Genomic DNA, 21,306 nt, shown 5'->3' on the forward strand with positions numbered 1-21,306 from the left:
AATTCCTTTGCTGTTGTGTGCTTCTTTACAGCTATACCCTCTAAAGGAAGGCAAGCATGGTGTTGGGCATCCTATCTGGAGGAAGAAAAAGCTATTGCAGTACCTACTAAGCTTTTTAAGGAGGTATGACATTCTGAGGCTTAAGACAGCTACCTAAGATCATGAAATTTGTAGAAAATAATTAAAAAAAACTAATTTGGAGATTTTAAAAATCCTTGGGGAAAACCCTACATGATTAAAATAATGCTATCCATCAGCAATCGTCAAGATAGTTGGAAAATGTGAAATTAGTTATCTTTCTTTGCTTTTTCAGAGAATTCTGTAGTTGCAGATAAATGCTGTTAACTGAGACTACAGAAAGCAGATGCTTTTCCAAAATCTACAAGTTCTAGCCTTTCCTTCTAATCTCTGAAGCTAAGCATCTAATAACATACTGTCATTTTTTTATTTCATATCATTCTCTTCAAACATATTTAGAAAAGTGGTACAAAGGTAATCTTTTGGCTTGTTGTTTTGATTATATTACCTGTCTTTTTGCAGCTCCTGCTGACGTACGTTATTACATTAGATACTGGTTTGGCTTGTTCCCAGTTGTCTGTCATCTGAGTGGATGTCACATCATCATCTCTTGCTTGTCCTTTGCTGGCTATGGTAGTCTTTGTCATTTGTCATTTCAGTACTTTCTCTAGTGCTGCCTCTCTTGCTTGGAAGAGAATTCTCTACACAAATTCTCAAAGCTTCCATTCTGTTCTCCTTTCTTGCAAAACCTGGTAAAACATGTGAACGTGTCTCAGCTGCTGCACTTCTGCTATGTATATCCACTATTATTTTTTGATAATTCTGTTCAAATTTGTAGTCTGTTTCTTGTATCAATTTCTTAGGTTGCTTTGTGCTTCAACTGTTAAATCTTTTGTGCAGAGATTAGCTTTTCAGTTTACATATGCATGTGAGCCTTACCTTTAATTGGTGCTTTTAGACATTACTGACATACAAAAATAAAGAACTGCGATTCCAATGTACAGAGTCCATAGATCTGTAGGTGCAAGAAGGACAGTTACCCAACCATTCTTAGTTATATACGCTGTGCTATTTACTGGTTGAAAATATAACAAGAAAAAGAATATGGATATGTAGTGTCTCTGTCTGGACGGTAGATTTACAAAGCATTGCTCTGACTGTCTGAAGTCCCATGAAATGCTCTTGTTGGCACACAGGCATATATCAGCCTTTCTGGGCACTGTAGTGGTAAAGTCTGGAGTTACATGATGCACTCCTTCCTTTATTTTTCTCCAGAGTGTACCTTTTTCATTCATAGAATCATAGAATAATAGAATAGTTAGGGTTGGAAAGGACCTTAAGATCATCTAGTTCTAACCCGCCTGCTGGGGGCAGGGACACCTCACACTAAAGCATGTCACCAAGGCTCTGTCCAACCTGGCCTTGAACACTACCAGGGATGGAGCATTCACTACCTCCCTGGGCAACCCATTCCAGTGCCTCACCACCCTAACAGTAAAGAATTTCTTCCTTATATCCAGTCTAAACCTCTGCTGTTTAAGTCTCAACCCATTACCCCTTGTCCTAGCACTACAGTCCCTAATAAATAGTCCCTCCCCAGCATCCCTGTAGGCCCCCTTCAGATACTGGAAGTCTGCTATGAGGTCTCCATGCAGCCTTCTCTTCTCCAGGCTGAACAGCCCCAACTTTCTCAACCTGTCTTCATATGGGAGGTGCTCCAGTCCCCTGATCATCCTCATGGCCCTCCTCTGGACTTGTTCCAACAGTTCCATGTCCTTTTTATGATGAGGGCACCAGAACTGCACACAGTACTCCAAGTGAGGTCTCACAAGAGCAGAGTAGAGGGGCAGGATCACCTCCTTTGAACTGCTGGTCACACTCCTTTTGATGCAGCCCAGAATATGGTTGGCTTTCTGGACTGTAAGCGCACACTGAAGCTGGCTCATGTTCATTTTCTCATCGACCAACAGCCCCAAGACCCTCTCCACAGGGCTGCTCTGAATCTCTTCTCTACCCAACCTGTAGCTGTGCCTGGGATTGCTTGGACCCAAGTGTAGGACCTTGCCCTTGTCATGGTTAAACCTCATAAGGTTGGTATCAGCCCACCTCACAACCGTGTGAAGGTCCCTCTGGATGGCATTCCTTCCCTCCAGTGTATCAACTGAACCATGCAGCTTGGTGTCATCGGGAAACTTGCTGAGGGTGCACTTAATCCCACTGCCCATGTCGCCAACAAAGATGTTGAACAAGACTGGTCCCAACGCTGATTCCTGAGGGACACCACTCGTTACTGGTCTCCAGCCGGACATTGAGCTATTGCCCACAACTCTTTGAGTGCGGCCACCCAGCCAGTTCTTTATCCACTGAGTGGTCCACCTATCAAATTGATGTCTCTCCAATTTAGAGATAAGGATGTCATGTGGGACAGTGTCAAACACTTTGCACAAGTCCAGGTAGATGACATTAACTGCTCTACCCCTGTCCATCAGTTCCATAGCCCCATCATAGAAGGCCACCAAATTGATCAGGCAGGATTTCCCATAGTAAAGCCATGCTGGCTGTCACCAAGCACCTTGTTGTTTTTCATGTGCCCTAGCATGCCTTCCAGGAGAATCTGCTCCCAGACATTGCCAGGCACAGAGGTGAGACTGACTGGTCTGTAATTCCGTGGGTCGTCCATTTTCCCCTTCTTGAAAATGGGAGTTATATTTCCCTTTTTCCAGTCGTCAGGAACTTCACCTGCCTGCCATGATTTTTCAAGTATGATGGCCAGTGGCTTTGCAACTTCATTCGCCAGCTCCTTTAGGACCCACGGATGGATTTCATCAGGTCCCATGGACTTGTGTATGTTTAGGTTTTTAAGATGGTCTCAAACCAGATCCTCTCCTACAGTGGGCCTAGGGTCTTCATTCTCACAGTCCCTGCATCTGCCTTCCAAGACTTGGGTGGTGCGGTCAGAGCCTTTGCCAGTGAAGACCGATACAAAGGAGTCATTGAGAACCTCAGCCTTCTCCAAATCCAGGGTAGCCAGTTCTCCTGATAACTTCTAGAGGGGGTCTACTTTGTCCCTAGTCTGTCTTTTATTTTCTGCGTACTTACAGAATCCCTTCTTGTTATCCTTAACATCCTTAGCCAAGTTTAATTCTAACTGGGCCTTAGCTTTCATAGCCTGGTCCCTAGCTTCCTGGAGAACATCCCTGTATTCTTCCCAGGCCACTTGTCCTTGCCTCCACCTCTTTTTTCCTTTGAATTTTCCTCAGCAGCTCCTTATCCATCCAAGGAGGTCTCCTGGCTCTCCTGCTGCACTTCCTTCTAGTTGGGATGCGATGCTCCTGAGCCTGTAGCAGGTGATCCTTGAATATCATCCAAGAGTCTTGGGATCCCCTGCCCTCTAGGGCTATATCCCATGAAACCTTACTAAGCAGGTTCCTGAAGAGGCCGAAGTCTGCTCTCTTGAAGTCCAGGGCAGTGAGCTTGCGGCACGCTCTTCTCACTGTCCTGAGGATCTCAAATTCGAACATCTCGTGATCACTGCATCCAAGGCTGCCCTGGAGAATCACATTTCCAACCAGCCCTTCCCTGTTGGTGAGCACGAAGTCAGGCATAGCACCTCTCCTTGTCGGCTTCTCTATTGCTTGCAGAAGGAAGTTGTCTTCCACACAATCGAGGAACCTCCTGGATTGCTTGTGCTAGACTGTACTGTCCCTCCAACAGATATCAGGGTGGTTGAAGTCCCACATGAGAACAAGGGCCTGTGAGCGTGAGGCTTTTCCTATCTGTCTGTAGAGCGCTTCATCCACAGGTTCCTCTTGATCAGGAGGTTTGTAACATATCCCCACAGTAATGTTTCCCATTACTGTTTCCCCCTTAACCCTGACCCACAAACTCTCTGTCTACTGCTCACCTGTCCCCAGAGAGAGTTCCATACTCTCCAGCCTATCCCTAACATAAAGGGCAACTCCTCCTCCCCGCCTACCGGGTCTGTCTTTTCTAAAGAGTCTCTAACCCTCCATTCCAACACTCCAGTCAAAGGAGCCATTCCACCATGTTTCTGTGATGCCTATTATATCACAGCCCCGTAGACGTGCACACATCTCTTAATTCCTCTTGTTTATTCCCCATGCTATGGGCATTTGCATAGAGGCATCTGAGCTGAGCTCCAAATGAAGCCGGCTCATTGGCTGGAGCAGCTGGAATATCTCTACTTGCTCCTACCATTTATTATAGGTGCTGGCAACTGACTGGGTGTGTTGGGATGGAATGATGCCCCCCCTCCCCATCACATAATGTTTAAAGCTTTCTTGACCAGCCTGGCAAGCCTCCTACCAAAACTACTCTTCCCCTTCTTCATCAGAGCAGCTCCACCAGCCCCCAGTAGACCTGGCCTACAAACCTGGGCCCCATGTTCAAGACACCCAAACCCCTGACTATGACACCACTCTTTTAACCATTAACCTGGCCAATCCTCCTAGCTTTTTTAAGGTACTACCCTGTGCCCTGAAGAACTGACGAAAAGACTGAGCTCCAGAGCCCCTAACCATGTCTCCCAGGGCTCTGTAGTCCTTCCTTATGTTCTCTACATCACTAGCACCCACATGGATCACTAGAAGTGGGTAATAGTCCATGTGACTTACTAAAGCATATTATAATTCAGTGCATATTATTTCATATTTTGTTTTAAATTCGTTAGCCCCTGGGTAACTAGGGTTTTATGTAGTGTGCAGTATTTAACGTGTGTAGTGGAGAGAGAATTGTTAATAACACTCAGAAGTGTCCAGGTAATTTTTTACAGATGCACAAAGAAGTCACAGGAACAGGAAAGTTAAAAAAACAAAGCAAAATAAAACAAACCCAAAAAAAACCCCAAAACAAAAAACCACAAAAAAACCCCAAAAAAACAAAACAAAACTGACCCCCAAACATCACCACTGATTTTAAATCATCATTTTCCATTTGGATTGTGAGAATTATTCTTATATTTTTTCTATTTTTCCAGTTCAAAAGCAGTACTTTTCATGGTGTTTTTGCATATCCTTAATTAGGAATGGTCAGGGTAACAGAGTCCTTGCCATTTCTTGGTGCTTAAATTTTAGAGTTATTTCTGGGCCGTGACTGACAAGCTGTTTTTGCTTCAGTAAAAAAATTATCGACCCCTGAATTTTGATTTTTTCAATCCCCACCTCCCCTCATGTGATCTTTTGGGGTTTGTGTATGTTCTTGCACCATATATAAGCATTTGTGATCCTTAGTTTGCCGTCTCCTCATTTGCTGACTGCCATTAATTACCTTTACTCTTATTTTGTTCTTGTATCTCTTCTTAACAAAGTGTCTTTAAATGTTTCTTGTGAAGGTAATGTGTGATAACTAAGTTTGCCATAGCTTTATCTGGGGTGATGTACTGAGAAGAATGCACAAAACTGAAATCTCTTGAAGAGTGTTAAAGTTACTAGTCTTCTAAAAGTTGCCTGTTATTTTGCTGTAACAGAAAACCAGATTGTGTTGCCTTAGAAGTTTCAGATTTGGTAATGAAAAGAATAGTGATTATTTCATGTCTTAAATTTTGGGAAATACCTGTCTGATGATGGCTTAATTTTTAGTGTTTTGTTTGTAGAATTTTTTAGTGTTTGTACAGTATTGTTTATTATAATAATGAAAAGATAAATTTTTTACTTTTTAACTGTTTCCTTCCTTTGTAATTTGATTTGTGCTTGCTTTTGCGAAATGTTGGTTACATTTTTTGCTATTGTTCCACAGTGTCAGTATTTCTAGGATTTCAGTTTTCCAGAATTTTTTTTACCTGTGAAGTATTTACAATATAGATGCCATTAACTGCAAGTATGTGTACCAAGGTGAACTTTAAAAATTTGAGTTTATTAGTATAAAAAAAAATGCTCTGCTTTCACATTTCACATTTCCTCTTGAGGAAGTATCTGAAATTATGCATAGTATAACTTAATTAAACATTCATTGATAATAAATGAGTATGGTGATGTTAGGATGAAATAACTTCTCAAATGCATGTTCTGCAGTGAGATACTCTGATGCTTTAACAGAGGTCTACAAAACTATGTAAGCTATTTTTAGATAGGGACTTAGAGCTGTGGTTAAACATCTATTAGCTGGCCACTTTAGGCTGATTTAAATTAGTCTGGTTCTCCATTTCCCTTCCCCTTGACTGCATTCCTGCTCTTGTGCCATGCACTGCTTTTTTTTTCCTCCTGGGTTTATTATTCATTTATAGCAGTTGCAGCCAAAGCCACCAAAGAGAGGATTTGCTTCCTTCCGGGTAGGTGAGACCTCTCTGAATACCTCCCTGGGTACTATTCTCTTTCCATTGACTGCAGAGGTACTGCAGATGGCTAGGGAGCATGCATAGCTTTTATGCAGAAACAGAAGGAAGGAGTGGCATATAAGATGCTTCTTCCATATTTTGCTGTAACCATTTTCGGCATAAAACTGGCTGTGAATTTGTTAACCCGTGGAAAGAAACTCTCTTCAGTTATTTTTCTGATAATCCCTCCAATTTAACATTAATATCCTTCTTTAACAGAGGGAAGGGAGCATGATACATGGGATGCTGATGCCTTCCAACTGAAAAAGCTGTTCTACTTAGTCTTGTTTTCACTTTATCTTCTTTGAAAGATATTCTTCTGGGCTTGTTGTAATGAGTTACAAGGGTAGTCATGTTCCTGTGATGCAAACGTGTAAAGGGGAGAATGGCATCAAGAGGCCATCCCTGTATACAAAGTGTTTCATATTTCTGCCATAGCAGCTCATTTTTCATATCCTGAAATGTGGAAATTAAAAGACAAACTAGAGCATCATCGTTATTATAATAGGAAAGATGACAGAAAGTTGTCAAAATGTTACTGAGCAGGCTGAAAAATCAATAATTACATTATTAAAATGTTTTATTGACAACTAGTGAAAAAAGTTGAGGATAAATCATGTCATCTTCTTTCCCTTAATTAACCTTTTTTTCTAATTTCTTATGATTTTCTTACATACTTCCAAGTTTTAAGTCATTCTGGTATCAAGGTGGTTTTTAAACAATCATTCTCTCTTTTCCACTGTGTGTTTTTAAAAATACAAAACTTACTTTACAGTGATTTATGAATAAAAATCATTGTTCTTTTCCTTGTAAAGATATTCTTTCTCTTTTATAGTTTCAAAAGTATTGAAACTGTTTTTTTCCATTGTAGTATCAGTCTTTTCCATACAACAAAAATGGATTCAAAGTAGGGATGAAGCTGGAGGGTGTGGATCCTGAGCACCAGTCGATATACTGTGTTCTCACAGTGGCTGAGGTAAGTAGAGGCTGCGAGCAACCATGGTTCCATGCCCTTTTTATGATGAGGGCACCAGTACTGCACACAATACTCCAAGTGAGGTCTCACGAGAGCAGAGTAGAGGGGCAGGATCACCTCCTTTGAACTGCTGGTCACACTCCTTTTGATGCAGTCCAGAATATGGTTGGCTTTCTGGGCTGTAAGCGCATACTGAAGCTGGCTCATGTTCATTTTCTCATCGACCAACAGCCCCAAGACCCTCTCCACAGGGCTGCTCTGAATCTCTTCTCTACCCAACCTGTAGCTGTGCCTGGGATTGCTCGGACCCAGGTGTAGGACCTTGCCCTTGTCATGGTTAAACCTCATGAGGTTGGTATCAGCCCACCTCACAACCGTGTGAAGGTCCCTCTGGATGGCATTCCTTCCCTCCAGTGTATCAACTGAACCATGCAGCTTGGTGTCATCGGGAAACTTGCTGAGGGTGCACTTAATCCCACTGCCCATGTCGCCAACAAAGATGTTGAACAAGACCGGTCCCAACACTGATCCCTGAGGGACACCACTCGTTACTGGTCTCCAGCCGGACATTGAACCATTGATCACAACTCTTTGTGTGCAGCCATCCAGCCAGTTCTTTATCCACTGAGTGGTCCACCTATCAAATTGATGTCTCTCCAATTTAGAGACAAGGATGTCATGTGGGACAGTGTCAGACACTTTGCACAAGTCCAGGTAGATGACATTAATTACTCTACCCCTGTCCATCAGTTCCATAGCCCCATCATAGAAGGCCACCAAATTGATCAGGCAGGATTTCCCATAGTAAAGCCATGCTGGCTGTCACCAAGCACCTTGTTGTTTTTCATGTGCCCTAGCATGCCTTCCAGGAGAGTCTGCTCCCAGATTTTGCCAGGCACAGAGGTGAGACTGACTGGTCTGTAATTCCCCGGGTCATCCATTTTCCCCTTCTTGAAAATGGGGGTTATATTTCCCTTTTTCCAGTCGTCAGGAACTTCACCTGACTGCCATGATTTTTCAAATATGATAGGCAGTGGCTTAGCAACTTCATTTGCCAGCTCCTTCAGGACCCACGGATGGATTTCATCAGGTCCCATGGACTTGTGTACGACAATATAAATGCAGTCTGTGGTTTTGCTACACTTTATGAAATACATTTTCTCAGGGACACCTTCTTTGCTTTTAGTAGTATAAATGATAACCTGTTTATCACTTACATTTTATGTGTCTGGCAAATATACCTTACATTAGTTTTTACATAGTTTAACCAAGGATCCTTTTTTGGTTTTGTTTTGTGAATTAAAACAGGGAAACATTAAAATTCGAATTAAAACAGGAGTAGGTAGGTACTATGTCACTGTATTCTAGGCAACAGCAGTTTTGCAGCTTATATTTTAATAGCCTAGGCTTTTGTGTTCCCATTTCTGGATCTCTTCATGGCCCATATTCTTATCCCATTTCTGTAGATGTCTGTTACATTTTTTTTGTGGATGTTATGTCAGTAGATGAGTGACCTGGATTCTGAGGTGGCAAACTGAAAGTTATGTCAGAGTATAAATGAAATACAAAGCAGAGTGACCTTGATGTCAAGAGTTTTTCACTGGTGACTCTTCTAACTCAGGAAGATGTAGAGAATTTTTGTCCTGTTTTTCTCTTCCTCTCAGTGGTTCACTTATTACTTCTTGAAAAAATGAAGGTTCTGGGTGAGACCTCCACTCACTTCTCATCTTCAGTGTTGTCAGTATCTCTCAGGAGAGCCTGTTGAACATAGTTACTGCTGAGTGCTCCCTTGGATATTAATTAATTGGGATACCTTGAGAGCATTGTTATCTGTGCTTTGTCCATGATTGTATTCGATGTATTCATGTTTTTCTGTCAGGTTTCTGCTTTGTTCTGGTGTTGGGTTGAACAGTTTTCAAGTTTTTAGACAGTAATGGCAACATCCAGCTTTTAGTTACTTCTTTTTTACCGGAAGAGGAGGCACTCAGACTGAGAATACCTTTGCTTTTTTATTATTTTCTTTTTGTCAAATGAATTGATTCATCCAGTATTGGCTTTAGCAGAAGTAAAAGGCTGACTGAAAACTCACTATTGTCATACAGAATACTTGAACAGAAGCTGTTTGTGTGAAGGGCAAACATTTTAAAACACAGTGTTATATGTTGTACATTCTTGCTTTTAGGTTTGCGGCTACAGAATACGTCTCCATTTTGATGGATACCCGGATTGTTACGATTTCTGGGTGAACGCTGATTCTTCAGACATTCATCCTGTTGGATGGTGTGAAAAAACAGGTCACAAGCTTCATCCACCGAAAGGTATTGTTTAATTGAAATGTGTGTGTTTCTCAGTTCTGAGGTTAAGTCTGTATAGTACTGTAATTTTTAGTTTTGGCAGAAATGTTTCAGTTTAGTCAGAGTATTTGAATGTGGCAAATTTAACTCTTTAAGTCTTGTTTAAAATCTGAAGGCTGAAAGCCTACCTTTTTTATTTGGTGGAAATTCATAGAAAAAAAAAATGAAATGTAAGAGTCACTCATAAGGCATTAGGAAAGAAAGTAAAGCAGTAAACCTAGACCCCAAATGAATGTTTATTGCAAGTAAAATGGCAGCTTTCTGGTGACATGTATGCTTAAATTGACATCTCACAGGCAGCTGAGAATCCTCTCGTGGAAAGTCTTAGGGCATTTGCATTACTAGATACCGATCGTCATTATTGTCCATGTGTTGGCACACACTAATAAAGATTGCACTCTTTCCAAAAAGAGCGAGCTTGAAATAGAGGTGAGGAATGAACAGATAAGGATGGAGAAAAAAGGGGAAGACTACAAGCCTGAAAGTGTAATTTGTACATAGCTTATGTAAACCTTGTGCAGGTGTTGAAATACATCATTTGCTCATGTAAATGCTCTTTAATTTTGGCAGATGGAAGGCATTTGCACTGAACTGTACCATGAAAAAGGGATCAGTGGGCTCCCTTTTGAAACAGGGAAGGGAATATGTGGGGATGCAGGGATCAAATCCGAAAGAGAGTGAGAAATAGATGAATGTGTTTTGACATACACAGTGAAGGCAGAATAATGTGGTTTAGAAGGGCTGCAAAATGATGAGTGTACAGAGTCAAAAGGATGTTTATGGAGGATTATAAAACTGGATGTAAGCACTCAAGTATGGAAAGTGAGGGTAAAGGCACTGGAACTGTAGAGTCATGGGGCCTGCCATTGTGGCAGAGCACGGCGTTTTCCAGCTGAGCCTTGGAGGAATATGACTGTGTGCTGCTCATGAATGGTCTGTGATCTCAACTATGGCTACAGGGCAGGGAGTGCTCAGTGCTGCCACCCCCGTGCAGGAGTTTTCCTTGAGACACAGTTCTGCATAACTGTGTAGGAATAGCAGTTTCTTGCATATAAATTGGAAATTCTCAGAAGGTTAGCCTCCACTGATGTAGTAACTTATATGTAGCAAGTGGGTAGTCTCCAGTTGTAGAATACTGACGTTATTAATAGCATGTTTAGGAAGTTCTATATAATCTTTTCCGTTTTAAATGCCTGTTTTAGAAAGCTTCATCTTTTGTTAACCATGAATTACTGCTGCTGTAGGAAAGCTACTGACTTTCTCTGAGTCACTTTTATGAAAAGTTTCTTTAGTTTCTCTTCTAGTTTTAAGCTGGTGGGAAGATTGTTCTTTTCTGTTTATTTTTTTCAGCATACTGAAGCAGTGAATGGGGTCTTTCACTTAGGAAGTCATGGAGCCTGTCATAGGTGTTGAGGGAGACAAGTTAGGGGGGTATGTGAAGGTGATTGTGAGGAAACTGGCTGTTATCTTGCACAGCCATGTACTATCTCCAAGTCATATTCTTGACTCTGAATAGCAAGATTTTCTCTCGTATTTTTATCTAAGACCTGCAAAATACTGTCCCCTCTGCATGGTTTGGCTGTTGCTTCACCTCTGTGGTAAACACTTTTATCATTGATGAGATATGGTTTTAATGCAAAACCTGCTTTTGTACTCAGGGGATTTCTTCAATTGGCCCAGTGCAAGCTTACCTTGAATGTGGGTGGGATGAAAGAACTAGCAGTATTGAAGAGTCATGTGCTGAAAGGAGGCTGAGGGCAAACAGCTGTTCAGTAGTTATACATACTTTTTCTAGTTTTATTAATATTTGTGGAGTTCTGTTATTCCAAGTGGATGGAGAATATGCTGATCTTAGGTTGTTGGGGCTTCTTGTGTGTTTTTATTGGGTTGGACAGATTGCTTAGGTTTCTCTGTGGCATAACATTTTAATGATTTTTCTTTAGTGCTCAGTGCAAATCATATGGACACTAAAACTATACTAGTTATGACATAGGACACCATATTTCATCTAAAATACCACTTCAGAGAAGATCTTGGTACCTTGCAGCAGAATGTTTCCCATCCCTGGGGCAGCAGAGGCAATAGGCGGCTGCTGCTGGGCTGCCAGCAGGCACAGGGGAGTGGAGCAGCAAAACTGAACAGGGCTTCATGGGAAGGAAAAAGAGATGGTGTTTTAGGATGTTGTTTGTCCTGTGTGCACAGGAGGTCACATTTCTGTCTCATGTGGTGAGACCTGCAGAGAGGGAATGACTGTGTGTGTGTTCCTAGAATTATCACGAGTTCTGTTGTGATAATACTGATTTTGCCTGAATTGGCCAAGAATCATATGGATGCAAAAGGGAGAATTTGGTGCAGCAGAGGCTGCATGGTCTTCTGAAATCACATTAGCGGAGCTGCTCTGCTGTCAGCAGAGAGCGGAAGAGACTTGAAAACTGTCACCAAGGGTCCCAAAGTAAAAAATTGCATTGACTGTTCTGTTTCTACAGTGACTAAATCAGATTCACCTTTGGCCCTTTTTGAGAGGTGAGGTAGGAGCTAGAGATCTCCCTATCTCACTTAGTGACAGAAAGAGCCCCTTGTCCAGAAACTGTTTCATGGTCTACTGAAGCCATTTTTTTTTCCCATGAACATTGTCCCAGTATGAGTACCTGATCTCATCACACATGCAGTAGGTGGGAGTTTTGTGGTGTCTCCTGTGAACTTGGAGTCAGATTTGAATATCCTCTAAAATTAAAAGCCTGGATACCACATTCCTTTAAAATGGTTACAGTTGATCTACAGCTATAGTGTATCAAGACAACGCACTTGAAGTATAAAGTACTGTTGTATGGATTTAGAGGTTAATGTATATTGGCTAGTATTTAAAATGATAAGTGGGGAAGCCAGTTGCAGAGAAAGTGAAGGATTCTTTACTTGCAGTTCCTTGGAAAGTATGAGATTCTCTGAAGGTTAAACAGAGCAAATATGCCACAAATATGTCCGTGGCATATTTGAGTAACACTTCAAAGAGTCAAGAGATTGACACATTTCAGAAAAAGGAGTCAGTCACTGAAGTTCTTTGTGGTTTTGGTCTTCTTTTACTGCATTGTAACTTTGGAACTAAAGTAGATGTTTCTATAACTATTATTTAACAGGAGAACACAGGAGGAAGACTGTTTTCTTCCAACTCTTAGTATTGTTTTAGAGATTAGAATTACAAGCTGTTCATTGTGAATTACTTTATGCAATCCAGTATAACTTGAATGAACTTTATGAAGTTCAATATATTACAAATATCTTATTTTTTCCTTAAGAAACTAGAAGGGGCTTGTTTTGCAGGTGATATCAAAACCAAACTGAAATCTCCTAAGTTCTTTCCTAGAGTTTTGTTTATATGACTAGTCTTGCTCCCAGGTGAAAATTAAGCAGTTCAAATTAAAGTCCTAGACAACTATAAGAAATTGGTCATGTTCAGCTCAAGAAGACAGAGTTTAGTTTAGTTTCTGTTAATTTAGAGAAAGCTTGACATTTTGGTAAGGAAGCTCAGCCAACCCTAAGGAATGTGATTTTCCTCTTTGTAGTACCAAATATTCGGTAAATAAAATATTTTTACTTACCAAGTAAAAATAGAAAAGCTTCATCAACTTTCTTCTGAACTCTAGAAATTCCTGTAAAGTGTGTCCTGCTAAGATTTCAAATAATCCAAATTAGCACTCTCTCAGAGATTCATTGAGTTTATATTGGGGCAGAATTAATAGGTAGTTTTAAAGTAACTTTCCCCAACATAGTCATATAAAATTAGAATAAATAGTTAGTTGTACATAGTCTTCTCTGTTTTGAAATTTTAAGAAGCAGTTCAGAACTGGATGGGGAAAATAATTTCATCAATTATGATCAGATCACCTTCATGCACGTTGTGTTTCATGCCTGTCATTTTTTCCCCTTCTTTTATGATCCTCATTTAGGATATAAGGAAGAAGAATTCAGCTGGCCCTCATACCTAAAGGCATGCAAAGCTCAGGCTGCTCCTAAATCACTGTTTGAAAACCAGAATGCAGTAAGTACTCACTTGTTACTGTTGGCATGGAAAACTGCTAGTATGTTCATGTGTTTGGTACAGACTTGCGGCACATTTTAGTAGTGGCAGACCTGAAACGTGAAATTTAAGATAAAAATGTTTACAACACATACAATAACAACCTCCACTTCAGTTCACCTCTGCAGTTCTGATCGATTAAATTTTCACTAATCTGTCTAAATATCTGAACTGGCACATGCAGAAATAGTATATTAAATGAAATTTAAGACTTGTTGTTAGTACTGTGTCTTGCACCATAATGTTGTGGAACAAGCACAGTCTTCCAGAGAGAGTATCTAAGAGTTAAACCCAACATATTTAGTTTTAACAGCATTGTTTAGGGCTTTTTTATTTAAGAAACCATGAGCCTCTGTGTTTAAGCATCTGTCACATCAGATAATTAGGCTGCTGCAACTCTGTTGGGGCAGCTAATTGTGAACCTTGGAAGTGACATGAATATATTGATTGTGGACACGGGGGTGATTTATGGATTTATAGTATCTCCTTTCAATTAAATCTCTTTCTCTATGTAGACAGTGATTCCATCGGGATTTCGAGTGGGGATGAAGCTGGAAGCCGTAGACAAGAAGAACCCGACTTTCATTTGTGTTGCTACGGTAACAGACATGGTGGACAATCGTTTTCTGGTTCATTTTGACAACTGGGATGAGAGTTATGACTACTGGTATGATGTTTTTGTTTTGTATCTTACTGAGACATATCAGAAGTGTGATAGCTTTAAGCACTATTTTTTGTGATACTTTCCAGATTGTCAATACAGTTACCTTACCAACTTTGCTGGATTTGGAATCACAGCCACTGGTGTATGTGGCCAACTGGAGGAATCAAATTTCCCATGTCAGGTTGCACATAAAACTCACGATTGTGCTAAATGAGTATTTGCTAATGTGCTGTTACATCTGGAGCTGTGGATTAATTTTTATGAATTGCATAGTATCTTTTTTAATTAGCTAGTATCTCCGAAATTGATAGCTTTAGTGAAGTATACACACCATGATAATGTGACTAACTGTACTTGGAGTTAGGTTTATGTATTGTTGTAAACTGAAAGGCTGCATTTTTTTCCTAAGGTTCTTGATCCACTGACATTATTCAGACTGAAAGGTAACTGTCTTCTGTAAGGCATCTGTAGTAGGAAGGCATTCTGTAGGCATTTGTAGTTGCAAAATCTGGATTGTTCTTTGTGTTCTGTGTTCCTGTGAAAACTGGGATCCTGTTACCCTGATCCGTGTTAGAGATGATGTTTCTGCATGTTGTATTCTGGAAGGGCTTTGTGTATATATAAAGAAAAGTCAGTGGAAGGAACAGGACATGCTATGAGCATAAAGATACTGAAGGAGGTTCAGGCTTTGACTGTCACAGTGCAGGTTTCTATTTGCACTTGATTCTTCTTTTGCCAGATAATTTAGAGCAAAGTAATATATCTTACATTGTTTAAAGACTAAGATACTGCAGAACAGGTGGGGTATTGTAAGCCTGCATCTTGGGTTTGGCAGTGGCAACTTTATTGTATAGTCAAGCCTGTAAAAATAAATGAAGAAAGTTTTCTTCATCTGTATTTGATAACTGCTTTAGGTACTACATCAATGAGAATGACGTGAAACTGTTACGTAACTTCAAAACTTTGTGAGTCTATCTCTTGAAATAGTAATTGTATGAGCTACATGACAAATAAGCTGTAGGAGAGCTAAATTATTGAAGCAGCGGTGAAAAGGCATTTCTCTGAAGTCAAGAACTGAATATCGAGATAATTGGCCATTTGAGTCAGAGACCAGAAAGATAAGTGATTATTTCCATGAAGAAGTAACACAGAACATACATTCCTCTACAAAGCAGTAGGAAACTGGGGACTGGGAAAAGATATTCTAAATTTCCTGGTATTTGAATGTTCACTAATAACAGTTTATGCCAGTAATTAATAATGAAAACAGAAGTTAGGCAGGGCTTTTAGGGGAAACAATAATGCAATATAACCTGTAGTTTGTTCCATGGTAGCATAGGTATCTCTAAAACATTGCACTGTTGTATAGCAGACATAAACTATATTTCAGGCTTGTTGATATTCCCATGTCAGCAGGAATTTTGTCCTTCAATCCTCTCAGAAGAGGGGAAAGCACTTTTTAAGTACGTAATCAGGCTTTACATTTTTGCAGTCATAGTATTCTGAAGTGGGTTTTCTGAATTTCATCTGTAGAACACATGAAATAATACCTTTTTGAAGGATATGGGAAGATTGAAGTGGAAAATGTATGGGTGTTTGAGAAATTGCTGGAGTTGTATTTATACTGAAGCCAAGCTGAAGATTTGTTCTTTTGATGAAATTGTAAAATACCTTTCTGAAAGGAGCAAGAAAATGCTGCTGGATATACTGTGCATTGAAATTAAATTCTGAGTGGCATGACCTGCCTCTGCATTGCTGTGATTGAAAACAAGAGTGAATAGAGGAGGGAAAGAAAATGGGGTTCTTTTGAATGGCAAATGAAAATAATGGTTGAATGTCCAACAAAAAGCGTGGGAATGCATCCTGAATGCATCACACATTTTTAATTTTAGGTACCAGGTTTATAGGGGCCTTAAAATACCTTAGGTGCATGAGTTTCACATATACCAACTGGTGTCTGTAACTAAAAATGAAAAGTTCTTCTGGGATTACTCAGAGCAAAGCCTCACAGTTTCCCTGTGCCTGCATATAAGTTTCAATTTCAGAATGATAATGGAGAAATTATGTAGTCTATGTACTCAGTTATTTTCAAACAAGTACCTTTTGTTTTTCCATATACATTTTGTGATTTAGTTTGTTTGAGTAGATTGAACTTTTTCATTGAAGTTAAATATTTTTTCCTCTTTCTGGGTAATAAAAGACAGTTGACTGATTTTACTGGACTTCAAGCAACAGAAATTGTTATCACCTAAGCTTTTTTAAGTGTCAGGCTATCAGCCTGAAGATAGATAACTCTTCTTGACTTTCCCCAGGGCATTGGAAAATACATTAATGGTTGAAAATAAGTACCCTGGCTAGAATTAGCCATTACTGCGCTTTAATGCATGGTGGTGATACTTTCTGGGCATTATAAATCCCATTAAATTGTCCTTTGGCAGTAGCTTTTAGAGGGAGAAAAGTGAACAAGATTATGAAATTTAAGACTCCTTTGGGAAGGAAATTTTTTTACCTACATGGTACAAGCAGTCAGGTCTTTTCCATGTACTCTAGGTTACCCTGTTCATGCAGGGGGGTTGGACTAGATAATCTTTCGAGATCCCTTCCAACCCTTGGGATTCTGTGATCTGTCCCATTTTTTGGATAAAACAATACTTTTTTTGAGAGCCAAAGACATTCCTTCTTAGTGGGATTTCCAATTTTTCTTACGGTTCTCTGAGTCTGGAAGTAGTGTTTGGGAGTTTTTGGACTTGTCGCTGCTTGCCCATAGGAGAGGTGGAGAGATGGCTGTGCTGGACATGCTGCAGCCCAAACTCGCTGGGTCAGAGAGCTCTGGCTGCCCTCATCCTTGGCTTGATCTGATCTTATCCTACAGGGAAGGTACTAGTCAGCTTTTGGGACCAGCTTATCAGGAGTGTGAGAAAATGTGATGTCTTGTGCTTCACTCACCATTCTGTTCCTTTCTGTCTTGCACAGAAAAAAAAAATAAGGTATGTTGTGAAGTCAAATCAGCTTTTGATTTTCTGAACCATTTTCTAATTTGTATGAGTTTTGGAACAAGACTGGATTTTGGTGTTGGGACTAAGAGGCCAGTTATACTCTCCACCAGCATTTGCTACTTTGCTAGCAGCCAAGTCCTAAAAAGTCATGCTCTGCTTGTTTCTTTTTTGAGGTAAACAACTTTGTTCCACTCATTTAAGAGGAACAATGTTTTTTGAGTGGTTATATTACATTAAAAAGAAGGTAAAACAGTCTTGAAGATCCATGACACGTAGTGCATGCTTTAACTGTTTAAATGGATAATGGACTATTATCTGACCCTAAAGCTCTAAAATTTCATGCAAATCATTATGCTCCTGTCTTATTAGACTTTAAATGGAAAATATGTTAATGTAGCTTACTATATCACCTCTAGATGAATAATCTCTTGGGCGATGTTTTGGGAAGTTCTGACCTAAAATAATACCAGTTTTATACTTGTCAGTGATGAAGTATTCTCAGTTATGCACTAGATGGGGCTGCAGAATGGTTTCTGTGTTTTACTCTTTTATATAGTTAGATGACTGACATGTCACAATCAAGAAGTTGTATAAGTAGCATTCTTGAGGGCATACTATTATTTATGGGTAAAATGCATGTGTATATGAACAGGTTTTCATAGATAACATTTTCATTGCAGGTTATATCTACATTTAATAAAGTAAAAAACAAAATACCAAAAGTTTTGTTTCCCCAAAAGGGAAAATCAGCTGTTATTTCAAAACAGAAAATGAGTATAATACATGCAGCTTATTTTAAAGAAAATGATGATTGCTAAATAAAACTTCTGTCCAGATCTTCAGGTGGAGACCTGTTTGGGGAAATATTTTTCTAGAACTGAATATTAATTTTTTAACAACGAGTATTATCATCCATCTCTCTTGATCTGAATGTAATGAGCTGTATGTATGAAACAGATTTTGGGGAGAAATTAACAGGACAGATGAAATCAATCAATAAAAAAATGCTAAGTTGTCTTCCATACCTAAATCTCCCACTGGGACGTGCTCTTGTGCCGTAACTTAAGGGTTGTGGGACTGCATACACGTTCCTTTCCTACAGAGCTGTGCGTGTACCAGGGGGTCATGCTGTCAGCTGCCCTCAGCTTTCCTTATTGCAGAACTTCTTCCTGGTCTTTTATGTCATGTAGCTCTTCCCTGCATTGATGTCTTCTCTAAGATGTAGTTAAACTGCCCATAACTCAGTGGAACTGCAGCTTGTTCTGTCCCTCTGCATGGCTCTTTTAAGGTTCAGCTGGCACTCTGCTGCTTTTGGCTCCACTTCAGCTTCCTGAGTTAGCTTCAGTTTCCAGTATATGTAATAGATGTGTTTTTCTGTCTGGATGTTCTGACATTACAAAAAGAGTGGATAGGAAGCAGCATGAATTGTGTGGATGTTCCAATCTTGCTTTATTAGCTGAGCATGTGTGTGTCTCCACTATGTGGTAGAAGGTGGTGGTGCTCTGTTGAGGCCCAGGGGTAGATAGGTTTGGAGGTGCAAATTTCTTCAGCTTTGGCTGGTGATGAATATCTTTTCTGGTCTAGCATGCATCCTTGTAATTCACGGATCATTGTGTTTTATGAAGCATGTGAGTCAGCTGATCTGTCTTCTGTTTTGTAAAAAAGGAGATAAAAAGCTGTGGGATGTGTCAGATTGATCGTGAAAAGTCAGAGTGGTCTTTAGCATTCCAGTTGACGTGTCTTGCGGTAGACCATTGTTGTTCTTCCAAACTAGATAATATATCCATGAAATAACACACATTAAAACATAATAGATTTGTTTTAAACTGTGTGTGATCTCTACTTTTTTAATGCTAAATGGATGGTTAGAAGCTTAAAGGCTGTGTGAAATCAGTAGGTAAAGATGGACTGTATGACCTGGTTTTGCTCATCTGTAATGGCTGGGAGTTTCTTTTAAAGCAAATCAGAATGTGATGGATGTTTTATAGTGCTGTTTTTCAGTGCTGTGGTGTGTAGTGCTTGTTACTGCATGTTCCATGTTTGCTGCCATTGCTGTAATGTCAGAGCATCTTCCAGGAGTGCATCTTTCATTGCAACATACATTGGTCACTTGCTTCTTGAATCTTCAAGGCAAGAAGTGTGTGCAGTGGCATTTACTTTTCTGAATTTTATAAAAATGTATGTTCAAGCTATGCTTGAAAAAGCAAAACAGAACAAATACATTTAGAAGGTTTGTCCTGGTGTTTTTAGACGTCTACCTTATTATTTTAATACTGTATAATCTCATAATAACATAGTGACTCATGAGCATACGTCTTGTTCCAAATTATCTCATGAGACTTTTGAAATAATTTGTGGACTTTACTCCAAAACTTTTCAGGAAGTAAGAGGATACCTTATCCATGTAAATTTCTTCCATGTAAAACTCCACCTTGAGAGGGATAGGACAGAGAAGTGCTGCCCGTCTTGCTTGTTAGCTTCTCTTCAGAGTTACTGTAAAGTAAAAGGAGGAGGACAAAGGGAGCATGAAGCACTTGCCTTTTCTTTAATTTGTTTGGAGCAAAGCATTTCTAGGAGTCAGATGCTGAGTGTGCAGAATTATCACAGAAGTCCTCTTGCTTGCTTTCATTAGTGGCAACTTCAGTGATTTTGAGAGTAATTGCTGTGATACTATAAATACTAGTTATATACTGTATAGCTTTATATACTGTAGTAGGACAAAAGGTTGATTTTCTTGAAGTGAACTGAATCCTTGGCTGCTGTCTGAGCCATTACAGAGTCTGTCACAGGTAGGTTTTGTCTGCTAGAAGTTGATCTGTTCAGCATCATTAAAAAGAAATGTGAGCAGAGCTCTTCCATACATAAAGCAAGATAATTGTAGTAGGTTGGCCAGTATTTTTCATCATTAGTTCTTGACTCTTTTCAGGTAAAAGGCTAGAGGAGTGCTTGTTGTGTGTGAGTCAATGTTTCTGAGACACCCATCCTGCATTTCGGTTATTGAGGTCTGTCCATACTCCGTGGTGAATGTTAGATGTTATGTAAAATTGCTTTTCAGTTTTTTTAGAAATGATTGGTGTTACTGTGTGTATTCTAGTTATGATGTTTTCCTTTGGTTTTCTTTTATGCATCACAGGTTCAAAACTGCAATGTGGGAGTAGCCCAGGATTCAGTCTGGTCTTTTCTGTGTTGTCTTTCCCTTTGCAGTCCTTAAAACATGTTTCTGTTCAGGATCTGCAGACATACCATTTTGATCTGAGCTTTAAGATGTTAGTGTGCCTGCTGTTTTGCTTTTGACTTCCTTTTCTGTCATGCACAGTTCATTGCACCTTCTTAGGTATTACAGATTCTCAACATGGTATTTTTTAAAAAATATACATTACCACTGCTAATTAAAATAATTAATATGAACTTCCATCATGCTAACGCTTTCTAGGTAGATACTGGTAATGATTATGTTACAACAATCAGAGAGAACGAGCCTGCTGTTCAGATATTTTGCCTTGTTGAGGAGAAAGGAAGGGGAATACATGTTACTCTCCAGCCTAATGCCTGACACATTGACTTCAGAGAAGGGTTAAATAGAAACTGGATCAGAATGAGGGTTTCAGTATTTCATGCGATGATTATTGTATATGAAGTAAGCGTCTTTATGCATGAATGCTCTCTGCTTTTTCTTCTTTTCTCATTACATATTTGAGAAGTGTTTGGAAAGTAGGATTCAGCAGGAGGGAGAGACTGTTTCTATTTAGACTGCTGCTTGGCTATTTAAGCTTGGTTTCTTGATCAGTCCCTGGGGAATGAAGATCTTAGCTACATAAGCTTACTCAGACTGCAGTTTATTGGCCTTGGTGGGTCCTTGGAGTGAGTGAGCACTGGGCTCATGGTCACTGGA

The 21,306-nt window shown here is 39.8% G+C and overlaps 1 protein-coding gene across 7 annotated transcripts in view; it reads left to right on the forward strand.

Annotated features, from left to right (window-relative positions):
* The window catches only part of L3MBTL3 (L3MBTL histone methyl-lysine binding protein 3), an 84,083-nt gene that overhangs the window by 29,527 nt on the left and 33,250 nt on the right, over positions 1-21,306 (forward strand). For all 7 annotated transcript variants that reach the window (XM_031054062.2, XM_031054058.2, XM_034060939.1 and 4 more), the window contains exons 7-11: positions 32-123; positions 7,221-7,325; positions 9,508-9,643; positions 13,624-13,715; positions 14,270-14,421. In XM_031054062.2, coding sequence (XP_030909922.2) covers positions 32-123; positions 7,221-7,325; positions 9,508-9,643; positions 13,624-13,715; positions 14,270-14,421 — 577 coding nt within the window. The remainder of the gene's footprint in view (positions 1-31; positions 124-7,220; positions 7,326-9,507; positions 9,644-13,623; positions 13,716-14,269; positions 14,422-21,306) is intronic.

This window comes from Melopsittacus undulatus, chromosome 3, assembly GCF_012275295.1.
Source record: "Melopsittacus undulatus isolate bMelUnd1 chromosome 3, bMelUnd1.mat.Z, whole genome shotgun sequence".
Classification (NCBI taxonomy): domain Eukaryota; kingdom Metazoa; phylum Chordata; class Aves; order Psittaciformes; family Psittaculidae; genus Melopsittacus; species Melopsittacus undulatus.